General features: G+C 42.3%; 1 protein-coding gene across 2 annotated transcripts in view; it reads right to left on the bottom strand.

Annotated features, from left to right (window-relative positions):
* Positions 1 to 21,521, bottom strand: part of ASTN1 (astrotactin 1) — a gene marked incomplete at its 5' end in the record, with an annotated part of 280,379 nt that extends 258,858 nt beyond the window's left edge. For both annotated transcript variants that reach the window (XM_081298255.1, XM_081298256.1), the window contains one exon: positions 21,239 to 21,521. In XM_081298255.1, coding sequence (XP_081154381.1) covers positions 21,239 to 21,521 — 283 coding nt within the window. The remainder of the gene's footprint in view (positions 1 to 21,238) is intronic.
* Between the last annotated feature and the right edge of the window lie 379 nt (positions 21,522 to 21,900).

Genomic DNA, 21,900 nt, shown 5'->3' with positions numbered 1-21,900 from the left:
AGGGGAGAGGGAACACTGAACTTCAAAAGACAGATGTGGTCAGCAAATTTCCTTCCAGCCTGCACACGAGTCCTCCTCGTCTTCTGCACACCCCTCGTGGCTATCCAAACCCCTCACACAGCCACCCTGCTCCAGAGTTCTTAGTAATCGTCTCTGCACAGAACCTGGGAGGACGTAAAACTGCCAGCCAGCAGCGTGATTTACATGGTGACCTGGAGATGAAGGCATTTTTTGCATTTATATTGGGGAAAATCCATTAACTGGATAATTTACATTTCCCTCTCAAATCTCCCTCTAGTATGAACATTTCCAAGCTGTTGTCAATGTCCAGTCTTCGGAAGAACATTAACTTCCATCATCAGCACCATAATCATCAATCTACATTGTAATGTGAGAATTATAGGAAAGTCAGATTTGCTATGGCCATGTACAGGGACATTATTCTAGGCTTGACCATCATCAGCCTCCTCGATGGAGAATGCAAATCACTGGGAAGTGGCACTCTGAAGTGGTAAAGCCCATCCTGGGAAGCCATCATCCTAGGGGCGTCTACCAAGGTAATGAGGGGGAAGGAGGTAAATTCTTAAATTTTCCAAATTGTGCATTGACTTTGACAGAGATTCCCAAATGTCAGCCATTCAAGCAATACCTTCATAACTTAATTTTGTCATGTCCACATACCACCTGAAATTTAGTAATTTTTAAGTTAAAATTTCCTTTTCATTCACTTTTTGCTTAATCTGAATCTTGCTGAAAAAATCAATAAAATTAAAAGTTGGATATGCCTGATTTTTCTAACACACGTATTTTCTAATATATAGCCCAACTGCCACCTAAAAGTATTCTCATGCCCAGGCTAATTTATTAGTTTTGATTAGTGTACGACAGTCAGGCCAATGATAATTAGGAGAAAGTGGTTAAAGTTTATGTAGGAATTCTCTGCATTATTTTTGCCACTCTTTGTAACCCTGATATTTTAAAATAATATACTGCCATTTGTTTTAGTCAGCTTTTTCACTGCTATGACTAAAAGGACCCAACCAGTACAATTGTAGAGAAGGAAAGATTTATTTAGGGCTCACGGTTTCAGAGGTCTCAATCCATAGACTGCAGGCTCCATTCCTGGGGGCTCAAGGTGAGGCAGGACATCATGGCAGAAGAGTGTGGCAGAGAGAAGCAGCTCATACGATGATCAAAGAGCAGAGAAAGAGTCTCCACTCTCCAGATACAAAATATATACCCCATAGCCACGCCCCCAAGGAACTCCTATCTCCAGTTACCACTCTGTTAATCCCATCAGGGATTAATTCACTCATTAGGTTAAGATTAGAACCCAGATCATTTCTCCTCCAAACCTTCTTTCATTGTCTCACACATGAACTTTTGGGGGACACCTCACATCCAAACCATAACACCATTTATTATTGGGCAATTCAGACATTAAACAAACTCTAACCAATAAACAAAATGCCATTTCTTTGCTTTTGGATGTAAGGCTAGCACTTTGTCAAGCTATTACATGTTTTTACAGTCTCCAACTTGTGTTGATTATGTCATAGGCACTCTGGGACATGATCTCTATGCCAAATTACTGAACAAAATAGAAACAGCTCCTCCTTTGGCTGACACCAAAACAGACTCAAAGAAGTGCCAGGAGTAGAACTCAATGCTTTGGAGTTATTGTTGAGCTTGTATAATACACTGGATGCCAGTCCCATCAATCTGGGGTCAATCTGGTCCTAATCAAGGTGCTACAACTTTCAAAAGCTTGGGAATGTTGTCAGTGAAGTCTCATGACCCTTAGGAATCCAGAGGGTATGAGGAGATGGCACCTTCTTCCAAAAAGTTGCTTTAGGCTACAAAAGGATTCCCCACTAGGAATGCCTCAGCATCTCAGCATACTACAAATAGGCTGCGGATGTGCTGTGATATTCACCCCACGCACTTGGGAAATCTGATGGGATATCACCTCCAACCATGAGGAGACGCGTGATTCACCCGGGAGGCAAAGAAATCATCGTTTTTAGAGAGTCCTGTCATGAAAAATTTTGGAAAGCATTGACCCAAGAGCTTTAAGGGTAGCTGAGTCCTTAAATTCCTGAGATTCCTAATGCCTGATCCTCAGGATTGCCACGCTCTGGATCAAGACTTGAGAAACTCAGATTATTCACGAGAGTCCTTTAACTTTCAAGCTTGGACAAATGAGCTTTCACCTCGTTTCTCTGGTGATAAATGAAGATTAAAAAAAAAAGCCTGGGATTTAGAGTGTCTGTCCTAAGGAAGCACGAACTCTTCCAGGTGACTCTAGAACAATGATCATCCCCTTCCCCTTTAATATCAAGGCCCCAGGGAAATAAGCCAAAGTTGCTTTAAATGTCATAGTCTCTCAACTGGTGTCCCCCGTGACCTTTGTGTAACCATAACAGTATGCCTTCCTGCCTCACTCTCTGTCCCAAGTCCTAAGGAAAGTATACAAAGCCCCTCCAAAAGCCCCCGTAAGTTCCATGACTCTGAGACGCTTCACCAATCATTTTCCCACAGATATTCCCCACATGACTGAGGCGGGACAGGGCTAAGCACAGCAAATCTCATTGGTAGAAGTTATTGTGTGTGTATCAAGTTCTGCCCTCCATAGGAACACACTTCACAACTCAGTAACAAAAACCAGGCCTTGGAGTAGAAAGAGACCAGGATTCATCCATCCATCCATCCATCCATCCATCCATCCATCCATTCATTCGTATTCTTTTGTTCATTCACCAAATACCAAGTATCAGAAATGTGTCAGCCCTAGGTTCATGGGCTAGAAAAAACAGGTATACCAACTAAAGTTACCATGGGCAATTTGGTGATAAAGATGTAAACCAAGAGCTGCGATGCGGCTGCACATGCAAGACAATGAACCTTCCATGGGGGCTCATTCCCAGCTTAGGTGCCCATGTAATCAAGGTCAGCTGTTCTCAAACAACTCTTTTCATTCCTAACTGAAAACTAAAAAGAGCCTCTAACTGTGTGGGCTATATCACTAGTGTTTATCATATTGGAAGCCAGAACTAAGAAAGTTTTAAATACTTACTAATCCGTTTTTAAGATGATAAGAAATCCATTGCATGTTAACATGAACCATGCATTTTATGAAAAATGACATTTTCCAAAAAATAGTGAAAATAACATTTTCTGATATGTCTTTGGCATCTTTTTGATCTGCTAGAAGGCAGGTGGATTCTCATCTCTGCTTCACATTATTCTGGTTGAAGAAAATCCTTCCTCGGACGTGAAGTTAGAAAAAGGAATATTTTAACACCCACCTCATATGATTGTGGATATTTTTCTTTGATACTACACTAAAACTCACCAAAAATTAAATTCTTAAAAATAAATAGCAATGTGGCAATGCAAACCATACACTGAACGTTTTGCATACACTTCTCAGGTTGAAATTTGAATGTGCTTTTAATTTACTCATGGACAGTTTTGAAACATCGTGCATTGGTCATCTGGAAAATACTAGATCATGGAATTACACACATCTTTGAAATGTGTGCACATTTCATTATAGGACTGAAAACTCTCACTCGTTAATATCATTATTGATTTAAACAGAAAAGTCATTTAACATTGGAAAGCTGTCAAACCACTGTGGTGTTTACAAGTTTTTATGATATTCTAATTTTTTTCCTCAAAAGCCTTGAATTTTATTATCAGCAACAAATACTGCCAGTTGTTTTTCAAGCTTCTTTTGTCCATTTTAAGAAAATTCAGCTAGAATACTGAAATTTGGCCAAAAGTTACTCGAGTCTGAAAAGCCAGTTTGCTTGTCAGTTGTTCTTTCAAATGAAAATTGTGCGACAAAATCAAAGAAGTTAGTTCAGCTTGCAACTCAAAGCAACCTCCCTTCAGCCAGCAACAGAATAACTTAATGCACCTCCCACTTTAAGAATATTAGAGGACACACAAAAGGGTCAATATTTAATAAACTGTCTCAAGTTATCTTTAAGGAAACATGGACTCTACAAATAAAAAACCACAGTGAAAAAGTACGATGACTACTAGCATAATTTGGTATCACTGCATTGATTTCTGCTAAGCTGTCTGCAGTTGTTTCCATTAGTTTTGCACCATCAGTGTAAAGATCAACCCAAGGAAAAATACAAGTAATATCCTCATATTATGGCATGCAGTGTTCCTGTTCAAAGAGCTTTTGGAAAGGGTCAGATCAAACCCTGAGATCTGTGAATCACTTTGAGAGCCACTGAGATAGACTAGAGCCTTCTTTGAGGTTAGTGGAGTGAAGCTCAGTGGAACAAGGATGGGCCAAGTCCAACAAGCCCTGTGTTAGAGTTGAGGATGCTGAGATGATCACGAAACCTTCTGACTTTAAGGAGCAGAACGTCTCATTGGTAGGCAAACAGGGAAGAAAATAATTTTATAATTAGAGAATTGCCAGGCATGTGTGCATGGAATATTATGAGAGTACAGAAGGGCAAGAAACCCTCAGGAGTTTCCTAGGAGATTGTAGGTAAAATGCATATGGAAGAATTAAAGGAATTAGAGGTTTAAAAAGAAAAGAAACCCGGAGCAAGGACTAGGGCAATGTTTTGAAGAATAAAATGGAGAGCTATTAAAGTGACGGAGGTGGTGGCTTTTTCACTGCTGGGACTCAAGGACCCTAGCAGAACAATTGTAAAGGAGGACAAGTTTATTGGAGGGCCCATGGTTTCAGAGGTCTCAGTCCACAGAAGGCCAGCTCCATTCCTCGGGGTTCAAGATGAGGCAGAGGGAACTAGCTCACAGGATGACCCGGAAGCAGAGACAGAGAGTTTCCAAGCTACAGATACAAAATATATACCCCAGAGCCACGCCCCATGAACATGAACCACCTCCTCCAGCCATACCCCACCTGCCTCCAGTTACCCCTCAGGAAATCCCACCAGGGATCAATTCACTGATTAGGTTAAGGTTAGAACCCAGTCATTTCTCCTCGGAAACTTCTTGCATTGTCTCACACGTGAGCTTTTGGGAGACACCTCACAGCCAAACCCCAACAGGTGGTCTCCTCATTTCATTCCCCCATGTGTCTGGGAGTTTGACTTCACCTTCAGGAACAGACCCCGTTCTTTAGACAGACTACTCATATGCGTCCTTCTTGACACAGAGCTTGCTCCAAGGAGGGGCAGGCCTAACTCAGTTCACATAGAAATGTATCAAGGAGTAGCCTGCAGGAGCTTCCTGGAGAAAGTAGCTTCCTTCCGTTCAGGAGAGATCTTAGAAGCACTCCTGACTGTTCCCTGCTCCTTTCCCCGTAGGAATGTGATGCCTGGAGCTGCTACAGATATCTCCCTACCACTTCAGCATGAAGCCCACACACAGAGGCCATAAGCCATGAGAACTGCAGAAAAAAAAAAAAATCAACCCTGATGGCCTCCTTCATTGACCTGAGCCTATGAATGCTTCTCACTTACATCACTGAGAGTATCCTCCTATTTGGAATGGAAAAATTCCAAACTAATATGAGGTTAAGTGAAGACAATGCTAAAGAGGTAGGAACCAGAGGATGCAGTAACCTTTATGCCTGCTGAGAACTCCGGGCACTTCTCTAACAGGATCTGGAGTCAAATTTTCGTAAGCTGGGAAAGAGCAAGGTCTTTGAAAGTGCTACTAACTGACGTTTGGAGGACTCTTTGTTTTTCTGTCCAGACAGACCTCGGGTTTTCTTTCGGTCATACAAGTTTCCTTCCTACCCATATAGAGATTGAACATTACCCAAGCAAAGGAGGCGTCCACTCCCAAAAAGATCAACAGCGGCAAGGGCCATAGCAATGAGGACAGAAGGGTTAACACTGGCGTCTGTGGCCACCTCACTGCAATGAAGCCGTCGGGTACATGATCACCACTGTGGATGGGGGAGACTGAGGGGATGCTCGTTAAGGCGGCACACAAGTAAGTGGGCAGTTTTGTTTTTAAGATGAGAGAGAACTGGGCATATGTGTAGGCTGGAGGGAAGGATCGAGGATGGAGAGGGGAGGAGAAAAGGTAAAGATCTGGAAGACAGGAATGACAGATATGCTTGGTCCTAGGAGCACAGAATTCTTGGTGTTGTGAAGACAGGACTGTGAATTACAGGTGAAAAAGTAAGAATGAAAGTTGAGTCTATAAATTTGTGGGGGGCATATGAAGATGCACAAAAATTAGAGGTAATTCACAGCCTCAGTTTTCAAGTATAAGGCAAGGTTTTATGGTAACTGTAAGGACATGGGAATTAAGTTGAAAACTTAACCATCTTACTAAAGGTTTGAAATAGTCACTTCGGGATGTGAGGAGAAGTTCATCAGGGTCAATAAAAAATTAATAAGCAACTTTCAGGACCAAACTGGGATTAGAACGCAGATAATTATAGTAACTCAAATCCACACAGATAGAAATATTTATACACAAATTGCAGCATTCAGTCTGGAGATAAAAGTAAGGCAGGTAGGTTTGGGGAATTGATCCACATCTGGATATCTGACTGGGAGACGCCACACAGTTCCAAGAAGCAATAAAACTGAGAAGGTAGGCCAGGAAAAGGATGAGGGACCAGAACTTTCTAATAGTCGTGGAAGATACAAAAGGTTCCTGAGTTTACAAGGACTGAGTATCAGGCCCCGTGAGAGCAGGGGCCCAGGAGAGCCAGGAGAAGGAAGTGTGCATGAGTAGGGTCACTTTCAGGGCCGGACAACATTTGGGAATGAGGGGAGGGAATTAACGTGGTCACAGGTAAGTAACATGGCGCTCTGAAGGTGGGGCTGTGGGAGTGAAGGCATGATAAAGCAGGAAGTGGGGTGTACTGTCCACATCAAGGCTTGGCAAGCTGTGGTCCAGGGCTCACTTCCTGCTTTTGTACAGTTCTAGGTGGGACGCAGCTACATGCATTCCTTTGCAAATCTCTATGGCTGCCTTTCCACTATCAGGGTCTACTGAGTAGTTACAACAGAGACCAGGTGGCCTAAGAGGACTAAAATGTTGATCATCTTGCCCTTGAAGGAAACGTTTGTTGACCTGGGTCACCATGGTTAAATGGAATGTGTTCTGGGCAAAGGCAGAGGATGGGACAGAGAGAAAGACCCGGGCAGCACCCAGCACATGGAGAGTGGCCTGGCAGCTGGGAGGGGAGGCAATGAGGAGGGGCAGAAGGTGACAGCACCGAGGATGTACACTTCCAAAAAGGAACAGGGGTGTTTCTGGAAGGAGAGTAGAACTGTATGTGTGAAAGGATGTTCTTTATTTTGAGGGAGTCTTTATTATAAGGAGTGCAATTTTTCAAAAAAAATAGACAAACAAAAACTATTCTTTTCTTTCTTTTTTGATTCCTTCCTTTCCTTCTTTCTCTTGAATTTAATTTCAGCAAGTGGCCACCCAGTTAAGACTGCCTTCCCCAGGGTCATTTGCTGGGATTTGATTCAGGTAGTAAAGTCCTTACCAATGGTGTGTGTTGTGGTTTGGATTTGAGGTGTCCCCCAGAAGCTCACGTGTGAGACAATGCAAGCAAGTCTGGAGGAGAAATGATTGGGTTATGAGAGCCTTAACCCAATCAGTCATCAATCAATCGCCTGATGGGATTAACTGAGTGGTAACTGAAGGCGGGTAAGGTAGGGCATTGGGGGCGTAGCTTTGGGGCATGTATTGTACTTGGCAAGTGGAGTCTCTCTTGGCTTCCTGATCACCACAGTGAGCCCCTTTCCTCCATCACACTCTTTCACCATGATGTTCTGCCTCTCTTCCAGCCCCGAGGAATGGAGCCAGCCTTCTATTGACTTAGACCTCTGAAACCGTGAGTCCTCAAATAAAGATTTCCTCCCCTACAGTTGTTCTGGTTGGGTCTTTTAGTCACAGCAGCAGGGAAAAAAACAAACTGACTAAAACAGTATGGAAGTGGGAAGAATGTGTGCCACGTTTCCCTCACTTCCTTAAAAATAAAGCTGTCACCCTGGACATCTGCTCTTCCCTTCCTAGAAGCTGAAACGTGCACCCTCTCATGCCCTACTATGCTACCCGTGGGATGAAGAGCAACAAGGTAGAAGGGCCCTGGGTTTCTGAACCACTGGAGGGAGGGGAGAGCAGGAGAGTGTCCTACCACACGGAACCCCTTGCTCTGAACTGTCACCTGAGGGAGAAGTAGCTTTTCTCCTTTAAGTCGCTTTTTAAAGGCCGCTTTGCCCCAGAAAGCTCACCTCTATCCCACTTCCAGTTCCGTTCCAAAAATCTATTTTAAAACAGACCCCTCTCTAAGAATTGCATTTACACACAAATTTGATATTCAATGGACTCGGGAGCCTATTCACGGTCCTGAGGCTAATGACGTATGGTATAGAAGTAGCCACAGACGCAGCAGTGGAGAGAAAGGGAATGACCGTCTCTTCCAGGTGCTTGGGAAGCATTCTGAGAACACAGGCAGAGAGAACTTATCAATAACGTGGCCACTCCTTACCACTGCACCCTGTCAGGTTATGACCCTAAGTGATGTAAACTGAAAAGACCCATCCAGGGAATATCAGGAAGGACAGGAGAGGGGACATCAGAAAGAAAATAAGGTCAAGGCGCAGGATGACATTCATATACAGAAAACTGAGTAAGATAGCATTTTGATTCTCAGAATTCATGTTTGGATAAAAAGTAGATAACTAGGGAAAACGGGATAATCTGAAGCCATCGGTCCACTGCACACTCCAAGGAATGAATGCTCTGTGCACATGGATTGCATTAAAAATGGTACCTGCAGGGGCTCAGTCACGTGGCAGATTCACACTTAGAGGCTGGCAATGAAGAACTTCATTGGGTACTGCTTTGCCATACATGTTTAATTTCACGTCCTCTCAATCAAAGATCATGTGTTTTTAACTGATGAGTGCCAAATATTTAAGACGATCCTAAATATTTCTGTACTGACCTATTTTGGTCTTCACTTTTTCTACTTCCTGTCAAGAGGTTATAGCTAATAATTACTCACCTAGACAAACATCCTCTGAATCTCAGCCTAGACCACTTTTTCTGGAAAGAATTTGGTACTACTCTGACTGACTTAGCTGTTCATTATTTTACAGAGTTTCCAAATCTTAACTCGATCATTATAATCACCACAATGATTAAATAGAGTGGTTAAGATTGTGGGCAGGATAGGCCATTTCAATGCTATCTAAATTGTTCCAGCACAAAGAAAGAAAGAAACTTGAACAGGATTTTTATGAAATAAATATAAATAAATTCATACTAAATCCTGAAAAACATTATACACGCACAATAAGATGACCTAAAATTAACCTCACTTAGGAATAGAGGTATTCTTAATAAAATATTAATGAACAGAATCCAACAGCATGTTAATGAAATAATTCATTACTATCAAGTTAGCTTTGTTCAAGGAATGCTAGGATGGTTCAATATTAGGCAATGTATTTTCATAACTCAGTACTTTAATAAATGTAAGGAGAAAAGTCATATCATTCTCACTATAGATACTAAAAAGACATTTAAATTTAATATTTTCCTTACAACAAAATTAAACAATCGATTCTTCTTGAATATGATAACTTTTATTCATGTTAAACCAAGTTCAGAAACAAACCTAAATGTATTATGAAATTTTGTATATGTGATGAAGGTAACATCTCAAATCAGAGGGGAAGCCACAGACTATTTAATAAGTGGCACAAGACAGTTGAGTAACCATGTGAACACCTAAAGTCAATACTACATATAGCCCATCTGGATAAGGTTGTATATGATTCTGTATCATACCAGAGTAAATTCAAAATATATCAAATATTTAAATGTGAAGAATAAAACTATTAGAATATTAGAAGAAAAATTGATAATATAATTATAATATAATTATAAAGGGGGGAAGACTTTCTCAACTAAGTTTTAGGGAATAGAAGCCCCCCCCCAAAGTAAGAATTAATATCTTTAATTACAAAAAAATTCAGAGCATTTCAGAAACCAAACACGCAAACAAAATCATAAGCAAGGACAAGAAACATATAATAATCAAGAAAAATTGTATTTGCAACTCATATAGTTAAAGAGATCATCATCCTAGTATGTAATGGGTTCCTAAAAATTTAAAATGGAAGAGTGATGAGATATCATTCTAGATTTATTGGATTGAAAAATATCAGAAAACTGCACAATGCCAAATGTTCATGGGTGTCCAGGAATATAGGAATCGTCACATGTTACTGACAAGAGCGCAGATTGGTACAGCCATCTGAGCACAATTTGGCAGCATTAGCCAAACTAAGCATACACCGTCTTTAAGAACCAGAGATTCTGCTTCTGACTCCATTGATATCCAATATCCATTGATATTCAATGGATACATCCCAGAAAACACTTCTCAGAATTCCTTAAGGGAATATGCACAAAGATGATAATTGCAGCATTATTTACAGTGATGGGGACGAGAGCCGACCTAGGTGTCCATCATGAAGGGGACTGGTCAAAGGTGGTAGAAGCCTATGATGGGGTGCTCTATAGCACTCAGAATCAATGGCCAGACCTGTGAGGTCCTGCACACCTTCAGCCATGAAGCAAGTGTTCAGACAGTTCACTGTGGTAGTCAGTAGCCATATGAGGCTATTTAGGAGTATACTAATTAAAATTTTGTATTAAAATTCAGTTCCTCTGATGGACTAGCTCCATTTCAAGTTCTCAAGAGCCATACTGCCCAGGAACTGCCATACTGGATGATGCAGGTATAGGACAGTAGAAAGCTGTACTGAACCGTGCAGAGTGGAGAAAGCAAGGATCCAGTGACGTGATAGCACATCTCTGTTTACTAAAATTAAAAATACGTGAACATAAGCTATTCACATTTTGTGAGAAAAGAAGGATAAATATAGCTAAATGACAAGTCTTGCTATGGGGAAGGTTAGGTGGGAATTAAAATTAGAGATAAAAGGCTAAAAAACACAAATGACTAAACCTCTGGAAGAAGAGAATCTCTCACAGACCTCTGATAAAAGGTGTTACGAGTTGAGGAATATGACTATCTCAATTCTATGCACAGAGATCACAATAAATAAATAAAGTAAGGAAGGAAGAAGCACACAATAACTTGTATTCAGCTTTCATCCCGAGCCACCACCATCTTCCCAAGTGACCAACACAATGGGAAGGAAAGGAAGTTCTCAATATTTCAAAGACCCAATATTTTGGGGCCTTTTAGAAAATATGGATTTATTTCTTGGGCCACATACCTCCTGACCTACAAGAAAGGTGATATTGCAGAAGTCAGAGGGACGGGTACTGTTGAGAAAGGAGTGCACCACAGAAATGTTACCAGGCAAAATGGAAGAGTCTACAGAGTCACCCAGCACACTGCTGGTGTGCCATGTGCAAACAAGTTAAGATTCTTGTTTAAGAAGATGCTTGCCAAGAGAATTAAGAATCATTGCGCATATTAAGCCTTCTAGAAGTTGAAATAGCCTCCTGAGATATATGTAGAAAAAAGAAAAGAAAAAGCAAAAAAACAAAAAGAAATGTGCCTGGGTTCAGCTGAAGCTCCAGCCTGCTCAGCCCAGAAAAGTATACTTTGTAAGAATCAATGAATAGAGTCAGAGCTGCTGAAAGCTAATGCCCATGAATTCATGGCAGAATGGATGTAAAACAATAGAAGATCTCTGGACTGGAAAACTGTTTCTTTAAATTGAGTAGAAGCGTGGTATATTCTCTCCCAAAGAAATATTTAAAGCAACAACCCCAACAAAAAGAAAAATGTTGTGTGTTAATATTTACAGTGCTTATACTAATAATCGTTCAAAATGGGAAAAAATTAACATATTCTTCAGTAGGTAAATGGATAAACAAATGGGGGTGTATATATATAATGGAATATTATTCAGCAGTAAAAAGCAATGAGCTACCAAGCAACGAAGAAAAGATAAACAAAGAGAAAAAGGCAAGTCTGAAGAGGCTGCAAATCATGGCGTCCAACTACATGGCAATCTGGAATAGGCAAAGCCACAGTGGCAGACGCAATGCTTATCAGGTCTGTGAGTGATGAAGGGCAGGGAACTTTGAAAGGCATTTAAACCACTCTATAACTTTAACTGTGGATATATTGCAGTGTACACTCGTCAAAACTCATGTCACTTTAAAGTACAAAGACTCAACCTTAAGGCCTGCAAACTAAATCATTTAGGAGGTTGAGGGACCCCAGAATGGAATGCAGAATGTGGCAAAACACAGACACTATACAATGTATTACAGTCTCACTGAAGGAGATGAGTAGGGAAAGTGCTGACCTAAGTAAATTTGGAAATGAGTAGCCTTTAAGACTAAAGCAAGTGAAACCATACATAACTCTGTAGTCTGATAAGTTGTTCTCCACAGGGGTATGGGAAAACAATCCTAATACTGCTATCAAGGCAGCATGGAATGGAAAAATTAAATAAATGGATGGCAGATGGTTGGAACCATTGTTGGAGTGGGCTAAGCAAGGGGAGGAGGGTAGCATCATCCCTGGATTAGATAATGGATCAGAGCATGATAGTTAAAGTTGAAGTAATGATAATTAGATAATGGATTAAAGCTGGAGATAATATGTGAATGCATGACCAATGTGATTCTGCAACCTGTACACTCAGAAAAATGAGAAATTATATCCCATCTGGTTCAATGTATTATATGTCAATGTCATTTTACTGTCATGTATAACTAATTTTAAAAAATTTTTTTAAAGCTGGAGATACCAACATGAACTCATGTTTAGCTCAAGACAGAGAGGTAAGTAGATATAGAAATACTTATAAATGTGTGTATATGAATGAGTTAGTGTACCTGTGTCTATTTCCTGGCTCTGTCAGCTGAGAGAGATGAAAGCAGTGGCATCCCAGCACAGACGAGCACATCTAAGGCCTACGTCTTGGTTTCTAAGACCATTCTCCATTAAAACCAATCAGGGTTTCTGGAGAAACAGGTAATGCTACATGCAGGCAGGAAACAGAGAGGATGAGCCTGTGCCAGCTTACAGTGACCAAGTAAGAAGGTGCTCGAAAAGCAAAAACAGAACTGAATGAAAATCCACACTGACAGGGCCGTGCCACAGACTCACGAGAGCCAACTGGAAGAAGTTCCATTAGCCCAAGCTGGAACAAGCAATTTGAGCAATAAAATCAATAAAGTAGTAAAAAATAAATATTTATGAGTCCATTTGATGTGAACAAATGATGAAATAAATAAAGAGAAAATTCCCTCGCATAGAATAATTCAAAATAATTTATGTTCTCAGCCTACAAAACGGTGAATCATAACTCCCCATTTCTTTAACATGGTTTGTGAAGTGAATTCTGCCAGAATGGAAACCAGGAAAAAAGCAACAGTGGAGAAAGTTCCCCTACACCACCCTGACCAGGTGATCAAGGTCAATGGCGATCACGGCCAGCCATGTACATATATTCTTGATGTGATGTAATAAAATGACAGCTTATAAAATGACAAATACATACCCCGAAGCCACACCCCTAAACTGGATCTAGTCTAATCATCAGAAGGACACTAGACAAATCCTGTTTGAGGAATGTCTATAAAAGACCTGACTAGTATTCTTCAAACTGTCCAAGTCAGCAAAAACAACTTGGAGATAGGGTCACAGCCAAGAATAGCTAAGGGGGTCATGATAACTAAATGAAATGTGGTGTCCTGGGCAGAGTCTGGGAACAGAAAGAAGATTGTGGTAGTCAGCTTTTTCACTGCTGTAAGTAAAAGATCTGACCAGAACAATTTTAGGGGAGGAAACGTATGAGGGCTCATGGCTTCAGTCATCTTGGTCCACAGAAAGACAGCTCCATTCCTCAGGACTCAAGGTGAGGTAGAACACCGTGGTGGAAGAGTGTGGCCGAGGGAACCAGCTCACATGGTGATCAGGAAGCAGCCAGAGAGGAGCCACTTTCCAGATACAAATATATACCCCAAAGCCACGCCCCCAATGAACCCCTTTCTCCAGCCACACCCCAGCTGCCTACCACTCAGTTAATTCCAAGAGGTAGTAATTCACTGACTTAAGGCTGGAACCCCATCATTTCTCTTCCAAACCTTCTTGCATTGTCTCACATGTGAGCTTTTGGGAAAATCACATCTAAACCATGACAAGGCTATCGATCAAAAACCAAGGAAATCAAAGTGACACCCAACTTTCATTAATAACAATGTGTCAGCAGTGCTTCTTCAATTGTAACCAATGCACCATGGTAATGTGAATAAGAGAACCCTGGTATGGAGTGGTGGGAACTCTCTGTACTATTACATGTACTATTATACCAATTTTCCCTCACATCTAAAATAGTTCTAATTAAGTGTGTCATTTAAAAGGGGAGAACAAAAAAGCAAGAGCTGCCAGTCTCTCTGGAGCCCCCTTTCCCCCCTTTTCCACATCACATTGTCTCCCCTTTCCTCCCTGCTTTTCATAAACATTTTAGCACTTATGTACATACCCTTAAACAATATGTTGCTTTGAATTTGTATGAATACATTTGACTTTATGTATTTTTCAGTGATGTGCTTACTTTCACTCATCATTACAGTTGTGAGATTTACACATATTGGCACTAGCAAAGGCATCATCTTGCCTACTCCCAGCCTCCTATTAATGGCTACTTCCAGGTTTTGCAATTACCAGCAGGAACACCACCTTCTTATATATACCTGTAAAACATTGGTGCGATAAACAGCCAGCTAGAGGTGAACTGGTCCGTCATCAGGCATGCACGTTTTCAATCCTACTTTTCCAAAAGTTGTCATATCCCTTTAGATGACCATTAGTAGCAATTTAAGTTTTCTGAATCTTGTTCCTTGGAAACCTTCTGGAGATCCACAGAGATATTTTGTTTTGTCTTGTTTTGTTTTCCTCAAAGTTTAAAAGTATGTGTGACTTAAAAACAAAATTATTCGTCATTTCATATTTGTAATAAAAATAAAATGGGGCTGGGGATGTGGCTCAAGCGGTAGCGCGCTCGTGCGGCCCGGGTTCGATCCTCGGCACCACATACCAACAAGGATGTTGTGTCAGCTGAGAACTAAAAAATAAATATTAAAAAAATTCTCTCTCTCTCTCTCTCTCTCTCTCTCTCTCTCTCTCTCTCTCTCTCCTCTCTCACTCTAAAAAAATAAATAAATAAAAAATAATAAAAAAATAAAAATAAAATGGTGATAGAGGCCAAACTGTAGTACATTCAAAATTGCCATAGGCTTTAACTTGTCCTAGGAATTAACTTGCTCAAAATAGAGCTGTCTTTGGTATCCGTGTGCATATATTTGAAGTTGGTATAAAAGTGAAGAAATAAAAGCTTGGCATGACCCTGCAGAAAAGTTTACCAATTCTGTACTGGCCTTAATTTGAGAAACTAGTAACCTTTTATGTTTAATTGCATTCCAAGAGCCAGGAAGGAAGGAAGGAAGGAAGGAAGGAAGGAAGGAAGGAAGGAAGGAAGGAAGGAAGGAACATTTAAGGAATATACATACATACAAGATCTCAATCTTGCCTCCAAAGAGAAAAAAAAATTAAGCTTGTGCTTTATTTTTCCTTCAAAAACTGCAATGACTTGAATTCAAGGCATATCAGCACATCTAGAAGAGCATGTGATGTGTTGTAAAATTCATCACTTCTGCATTCAAAAATTCCTTTGATATAAAAATCTACATTTCTATAGAGAAACGGTAAATGATGACCCTCTCAATGCTATAAATGAGTATATTCTGCTAGTGAGAGGTATGTAAGTGCTGCACCCCTACCTTCAGATTGCTATATTCATTCTAGAATGTCCTGGGTGGGGCTGCCATGCTATGCAAATTTTTTCACTGCTAATCTAGAAGGCTCAACTATAATGGAGAGCAAAAAAGATATAAATTTCAACGTTTCCCCCAAATGGTATCTTTTCTCGGAGAGGAAGATGGGTGAAAAGCAGTTAGAGATATTTAGGCATTTTAGTTGCTTCCTGTTCGTCTAAAGCTCACCTGTAAGTAAAACAGGATGTCCAATCTTACACCTGGAGGCAATGGAAAAGCTCAATCACTGCTACTCAAGCAGCTCACTGAGCTCTGGCAGTGGCTTCTAAGCACAGGACTCTCTAGCACAAAGATCAAGGGCTTTCCTACCATGAAATACCATCCCGCTGGGGATTAGAGTTTCAACATATGAATTTTTGAAAGTCACAAACATGCGGTCCCTGACAGGTATCATGTTGATTTTATAATTAGTCATTACTTTACCAGTGAGGTTCAATCTCAAATTTCATGTTTATTAGACATTTACAGTTTTTCTTGATATGAATAGGTACTTTACATCCTTTGCCACTTTTCTACTGAGTTGTTTATTTTTAATTTTTTTTTACTTGTAGGAGCTCCCTATATTATAAGAAGATAATACCTTGTAAAATTTTAGAGTTTGCTTTTCTTTTGAATCTTATTTCTTAATGTATTCTTAATAAATAAATAAGTATAATGTTTACTTTTCATTAATAAAAAAAACTTTTAAAATTCAAAGAAAAGAAAAGATCAGGGGCCTTGGACATGCATGGCCTCTGGATGGCTCTGTGATCCTACCCTCTGGTGCTCTCAGTTTGCATTTCCGGAAGGCCCTTCTCAGAAGAGCACTGAACATGTGATCTTCCTCCTGTGCACATTCGCTTATTCGTCACCTCCCTGGGTGTCACAATATACCACCAAGGAACATGGAGACATGACTACCCAAAGCTTGGTAACTATGAAATAAGAATACCCCCACTCTTCTTTTTTAATTTTTTTAAATATTCTTTTAGTTTTAGATGGACACAATAACTTTGTTTATTAATTTTTATGTGGTGCTGAGGATCCAACCCAGAGCCTCACACTTGAAAAGCAAGCGCTCTACCACTGAGCCACAGCCCCAGTCCCCCCCCCACCCACTCTTCTTAAGCAAATATACCTACTGTGTGACTTACTCTTTGATAACATCACCTTCCACATTAAGGCTTGTGTGAGAAATCCCTGGATGGGCAAGGAGATCCAAGAGGTATTTGCATAGACACCATAAGGGACTCTTTTCCCTATCTAACCATTCCAGGACTCCTTTTATTCAACTATGAAACAAAACAATTTTTGAGAAATTTTAAGGCATATAAAACGGTAGCTAAGAGAAAGGGCTCAACTTGATATTGACCTGAGTTCGAGTGATAGATCCATCATTTGCTAGCTAAGTGACCCTGAGTAATTCATTTACCCTCCCTGATCTGCTCTTTCCTCCACTGTTGGAACAGGTGGCAAGCCAGGAGTTGACACCAGATCTGTCTTCATAGCCCATGCTCTAAACCACCACACTGGACTGCTGCAGATACTTCAAAAGCACTGTGCATGTGGGAACTTACTACACCTCTGCAGACTGATTGATTTATCTTCAGGAATGCTTTGTTCAATCAAAAGCTATGACCGCTAAAGCAAAACTCCCAGGCACAAGAGAAATAGCTTTCTTCACTGAGTTTCACGCATGCAAAAGCTCAATAGTTGGGTATGAAACAGAAAGGTGTCCCCTTCGAGTAGCAACAAGACTGACAAATACATTGTGTCCACAGCACAGAATATCTGGAGGCCCCACTTCAGGGTCACTCATTGTCTCAAAATCAAGTATACCTCCAAAATAGGTTTCCACTGTTGTGAAAGCTGAGGTATGAAACTTCAGTTGATGAATCTGTCAAGCCTTTAAAAACTTCTGAGAGGATACTAAGACTTAGATAGCTAAGTATTTAAAATTAGAAACCGCAGTTATTTTTCAATACTTTGGAGACTTTTTATAGCACATCTTGAAATGTGTGTTTAGATTACCCAGCTTAGAGTTGTCAGATAAGTACCATAAAGAAAAGGGTCAGACACAGTACAATTAGGATTTGTGGGAAAGATGACATTCCCTACATAAACATATTCCAATTCAAAACTATGTGTAACCCCTCTCCCCCCACCCCACCCCCCAAAAAAACCCATATCCGAAAGTCACATATATCCCTTGCACCACAGTTTACAAACCCACCTCAAAGAAGAGGAGACATGGTCTCCCCCACACATGCCTGGGATTATCCTACAAGCCAAACTAACAAGGCTGAGGGTCTGGACACCCACGCCCCCTCTCCAGGACCAGGCATGGTTCCCACCACTCTTCCAGCCCCAGCACTCTCCACACTACGCCACAGGCATGCAAGTTCCATTCTCAGATTCATTCCCAACATGACCTCAAATCTTCACCTCTCCTAGTCCAAGCCAAATCCAGCCTTCCTTTAATTTCCTTCATTTGCTTTGCATTTTAATCCATGTAAAGATCACAGAAGTGGGGAGAACTAAGACCACCTTTGGAGGGAAGGGAAGGCTTCGTAGAGCGGTGACCTGAGTGCAGAGTTCAGAAGGAAGAATGGATGGCCACCAGGTAAGGAAGAGACAAGGAGCCTTCTTTGCAGAGGAATTAATACATGCAAAGATTTGAAAGAGTTCTGGAAAGACTTGGCAGACTTGGAGGAATATGAAATGTGAAAAGTCAACTGTAATACAACTTTTGAGAAAAACTTTGCCTCATTGAAGTGATGGGCCTTGATCCTGGAAACAAAGGGAGGCCAAAGCTTGCTTTTGCTGTCTGTATTCATTTTTCCCCCCACCCAAAGGGGTAGCCTTTGGTCAAGTTTGCGTCTTCTATGGAGACACAAACTTATTATGGAAGCATCTCCTTCCAAAGCATTCCTAGACTTCTTAACATCCATACTACACAATCATGTACCATCCAGCTCTAGCAGGCATGGGGTGTCTCCAGTGAGAGGACCTGAAAATGGGAGCTTTTTATTTTTTTAATTTTCTTGTCTTAGGGCCTAAGAGAGCTAAGCAAGTTCATGCTTAATAAATTCCTGGGTGTGACCGATTCAGATTTCTCCAGGCATGGCGTAAGCACATGGGAGAGAGGAAGTGAAGAGCAGTAGTCACTACAGCCCTTTGTGTTGGCCATGATTGACAGGATCCAGGACCACAGGAGTTAACTTCAAAAACACCTGTCCTTGAGTCTGCCCTCCATGAACTTGGACTCTTCCCCCTTTCTGCCCAGTTTGGCTCCACCAATGAAGCTGAGAGTTATCCTTGCTCCCCTTTGGAATATTGGGCCACCAGGGTTAATAGGTACCAGCATATTGCTAATTCTAGCACACCTCATTAATGAGGAGGGGAGGGGACAATTGATGCATTTAAAAAGTGCACCTGGCCCTGAAGTGAGAGAACTGTGCTGTTGCCTATGTGCAAATACCAACTTGCAGCTAGGTTACCATAGCAACCCAAACAGGGTGCTGCAGTGGGCAGCTTTGCACAGAAGTGCAGAAAAGCCATTCTTTAACTCTGAGCTTCTAAAGTGCCTATCGCATCATGGTAGGCCTATCAAGATATTCAGTCCCAGCATTAGAATTCTGCAAAAAAAGAAAGTGGAATTTTGAATACCTGGTAGTCAACTCTCCCTCTTTTCATCTACACATGTCCTTCTTTATGCACAATATGCACTTGCATGCAGAACCCAAAAGAACCCCTTTAGAAACACATAATTCTCCATACTCATTCTATATATTATGATGAACAGACTGTACTTGGACATCAGCATGACTTCCACACAAAATTTACATCCTCTGAATAACCCAGCAATCGTACATGGTAATGAGTACCATATCCACAACGTTCCCATTCTCATACAGCCCCCAGTTTTTATTATGTTATTGATGTTTTTAATGTAAAAATAAATAATCCTATCAAGAGTGTAGGTTGTGCTGAATGATTCAATGGAGGTGCACTCCAGGAACTACAAGCCAACTTTTCAAAGGACCAGGCAATTTTTTAAATTACTTTTCCATGGGAGTTGGGAGTAAGGGTTTTCTCATCCACTTGCTAATGTTTTTACTATCTCCTGTGAAGGGGGAACCAGAGAGAGACAAGAGTTTGCCATGTGGCTCTAACCTACATATGGCTGTCAGGAAGCCATGTCCCTGTGAGTAGATGTGACAGTGTCCTGGAACCACACTTTTTCTCTCTCTCTCTTTCTTTCTTTCTCCTTTTTTTCTTTCTTTCTTCCTTACCACCTTGGAATCTAGAGACTGAGTTGTGGTTTGTGGTTTTCTTTGAATTCTTTCCTGGGCAAAATAAGAATATATACAGCCTCACTAAAGAAACAGATACGCAATGGGCGCACATAGCAGGGTGAGAGACACATCTGCACATGGAGAAGTGGAGAGGTTTGGTGAACGAAGTCCTGTGAACCTGTAGTGCTTTGCAAGACGTTGAAACAGGACCTCAATAGCTTTATGACTCCATAATAATAAAGAGGGGAAATTCAAAGTGATATAGCGATTCCCGTACCTGAGGAGTGCTATGGCCTAAGAAAATGACAAGGAAGGTACCCAAAGAGACAGATGTAAACAAAGGAAAGAGGAGACTCGTGCCAGGGGAGGTCTTTCTGTGTGCACAGGTGTCTATGCCTCTCTAAGGCAGCTCTGGGAACAAAGAAACCAATTTAATAGAGCACAGTTGGGTGATTTCTTTATCCAAGGAACTATGATGACACACGGAGATGTGGAGGTGGCTAAGTGAGGGGGTTGTTACATTTAGGCAAAGAGGTAGGACCTCCCAAGGATGAACACACTAAGAAACTTGAGTATTTGGAAGGAAGGTGTCAGCAACCTGGTGACACATAGGGCTGTCAGGGACTGAAGACTAGAGGCACAGCCGGTGCAGTTGGGCCTGCACATGCCTTACAAGGTGATGACCGAATACCTTCCTCTAAAACCCCGGGAATGGCTGTGGGTGGCTGTGGGTGTCCAGAGGGTGTGAAGCAAGAGCTGAGCATGTGGTCAGGGAGCGAGGAGAAGGGCTTATGGGAGTTGAGCTGTGGCAGACCAGAAGTGCTGTGCGGCTGTGCTCCAGAATTAAAAGCAGGAGGGGCAAGACTGAGAAAGGTTTCACTCGTGAACCTGTTCCTTTGGGGCTGGAGGCTGAGGAGAGGCCGAGGGCCCAGCACCCAGGTCGGATCTGGGGAGAAGTCAGGTGCACCGAGGCGCTAGCCTGCAAGTGGGTGTGGAGAACGGTCCGGGAGTGGGGCGGATCCAGGGAGGTAGGAGTGGGGGTGGGGATGTCGCCGACGAGTGGGTGTGTGGAGCGAGCCGGGGTGGGGGGTGGGGGCGCCGGTCCAGCGCCTGCGGCCGCCTCGACCTCCCCCGGGACTCACCCAGCACGAAGTAGGGCAGCTCGGTGTTCTCCAGGTCGTCCACCACGACCATTTCTCCCGGGAAGTCGTTGCGCACCGAGAAGAGGAGCTTGGGTTCGGAGGCCGAGGGGCTGTGCATGATGCTCAGGTCGTTTTCGCGCAGGAAGGGCAGCGCCGACACCGTGATGCTTTTGAGCTTGCACTCCAGCTCCTTGGATGGATCCACGTCGCCGGCGGCTGTAGCCAGCACCGCCGCCGGCCCCCAGCAGCAGGCGAGCAGGGCGCAGAGCCGGGCTAAAGCCATCTTGAGCCCCAGCCGCCTTCCTCCCAGCGCTGCGATGGTGGGGGAGGAAGCGAGCGGGGAGGGAGCGAGCGAGCGAGCGAGCGCGGGAGGCGGGGGAGGCTGGGGAGGGATGCAGAGCCGGGGAGCCCTGGTCCCCGGAACGAGGAGCCGCTGGCAGAGCGCTCGGTTCAAGCGCTGCTGTCCGGAGAGCCTGAGTTCTTTGTTTCCCGGAGCAGTTTATCTGGGAAAAGGAAAAAAGGGGGGAGAGGGCGAGAAAAAAGGGAAGGAAGGACGCTGGGAGGGAAGAGGAAGGGAGCTGAGGATTCTAGGGAATCAGGTCAGCCCCCAGCTGGCTGTCAGTGCTCCCGCCTCCTCCTCCTTTGCATCCCCCTGCAGGAGC

The sequence above is a fragment of the Spermophilus citellus genome (assembly GCF_964194105.1).
Source record: "Spermophilus citellus genome assembly, chromosome: 6".
In the NCBI taxonomy this organism is placed as follows: domain Eukaryota; kingdom Metazoa; phylum Chordata; class Mammalia; order Rodentia; family Sciuridae; genus Spermophilus; species Spermophilus citellus.
Note: the sequence above shows the minus strand (reverse complement) of the source record. Positions and strands in the feature narration are given on the sequence as shown.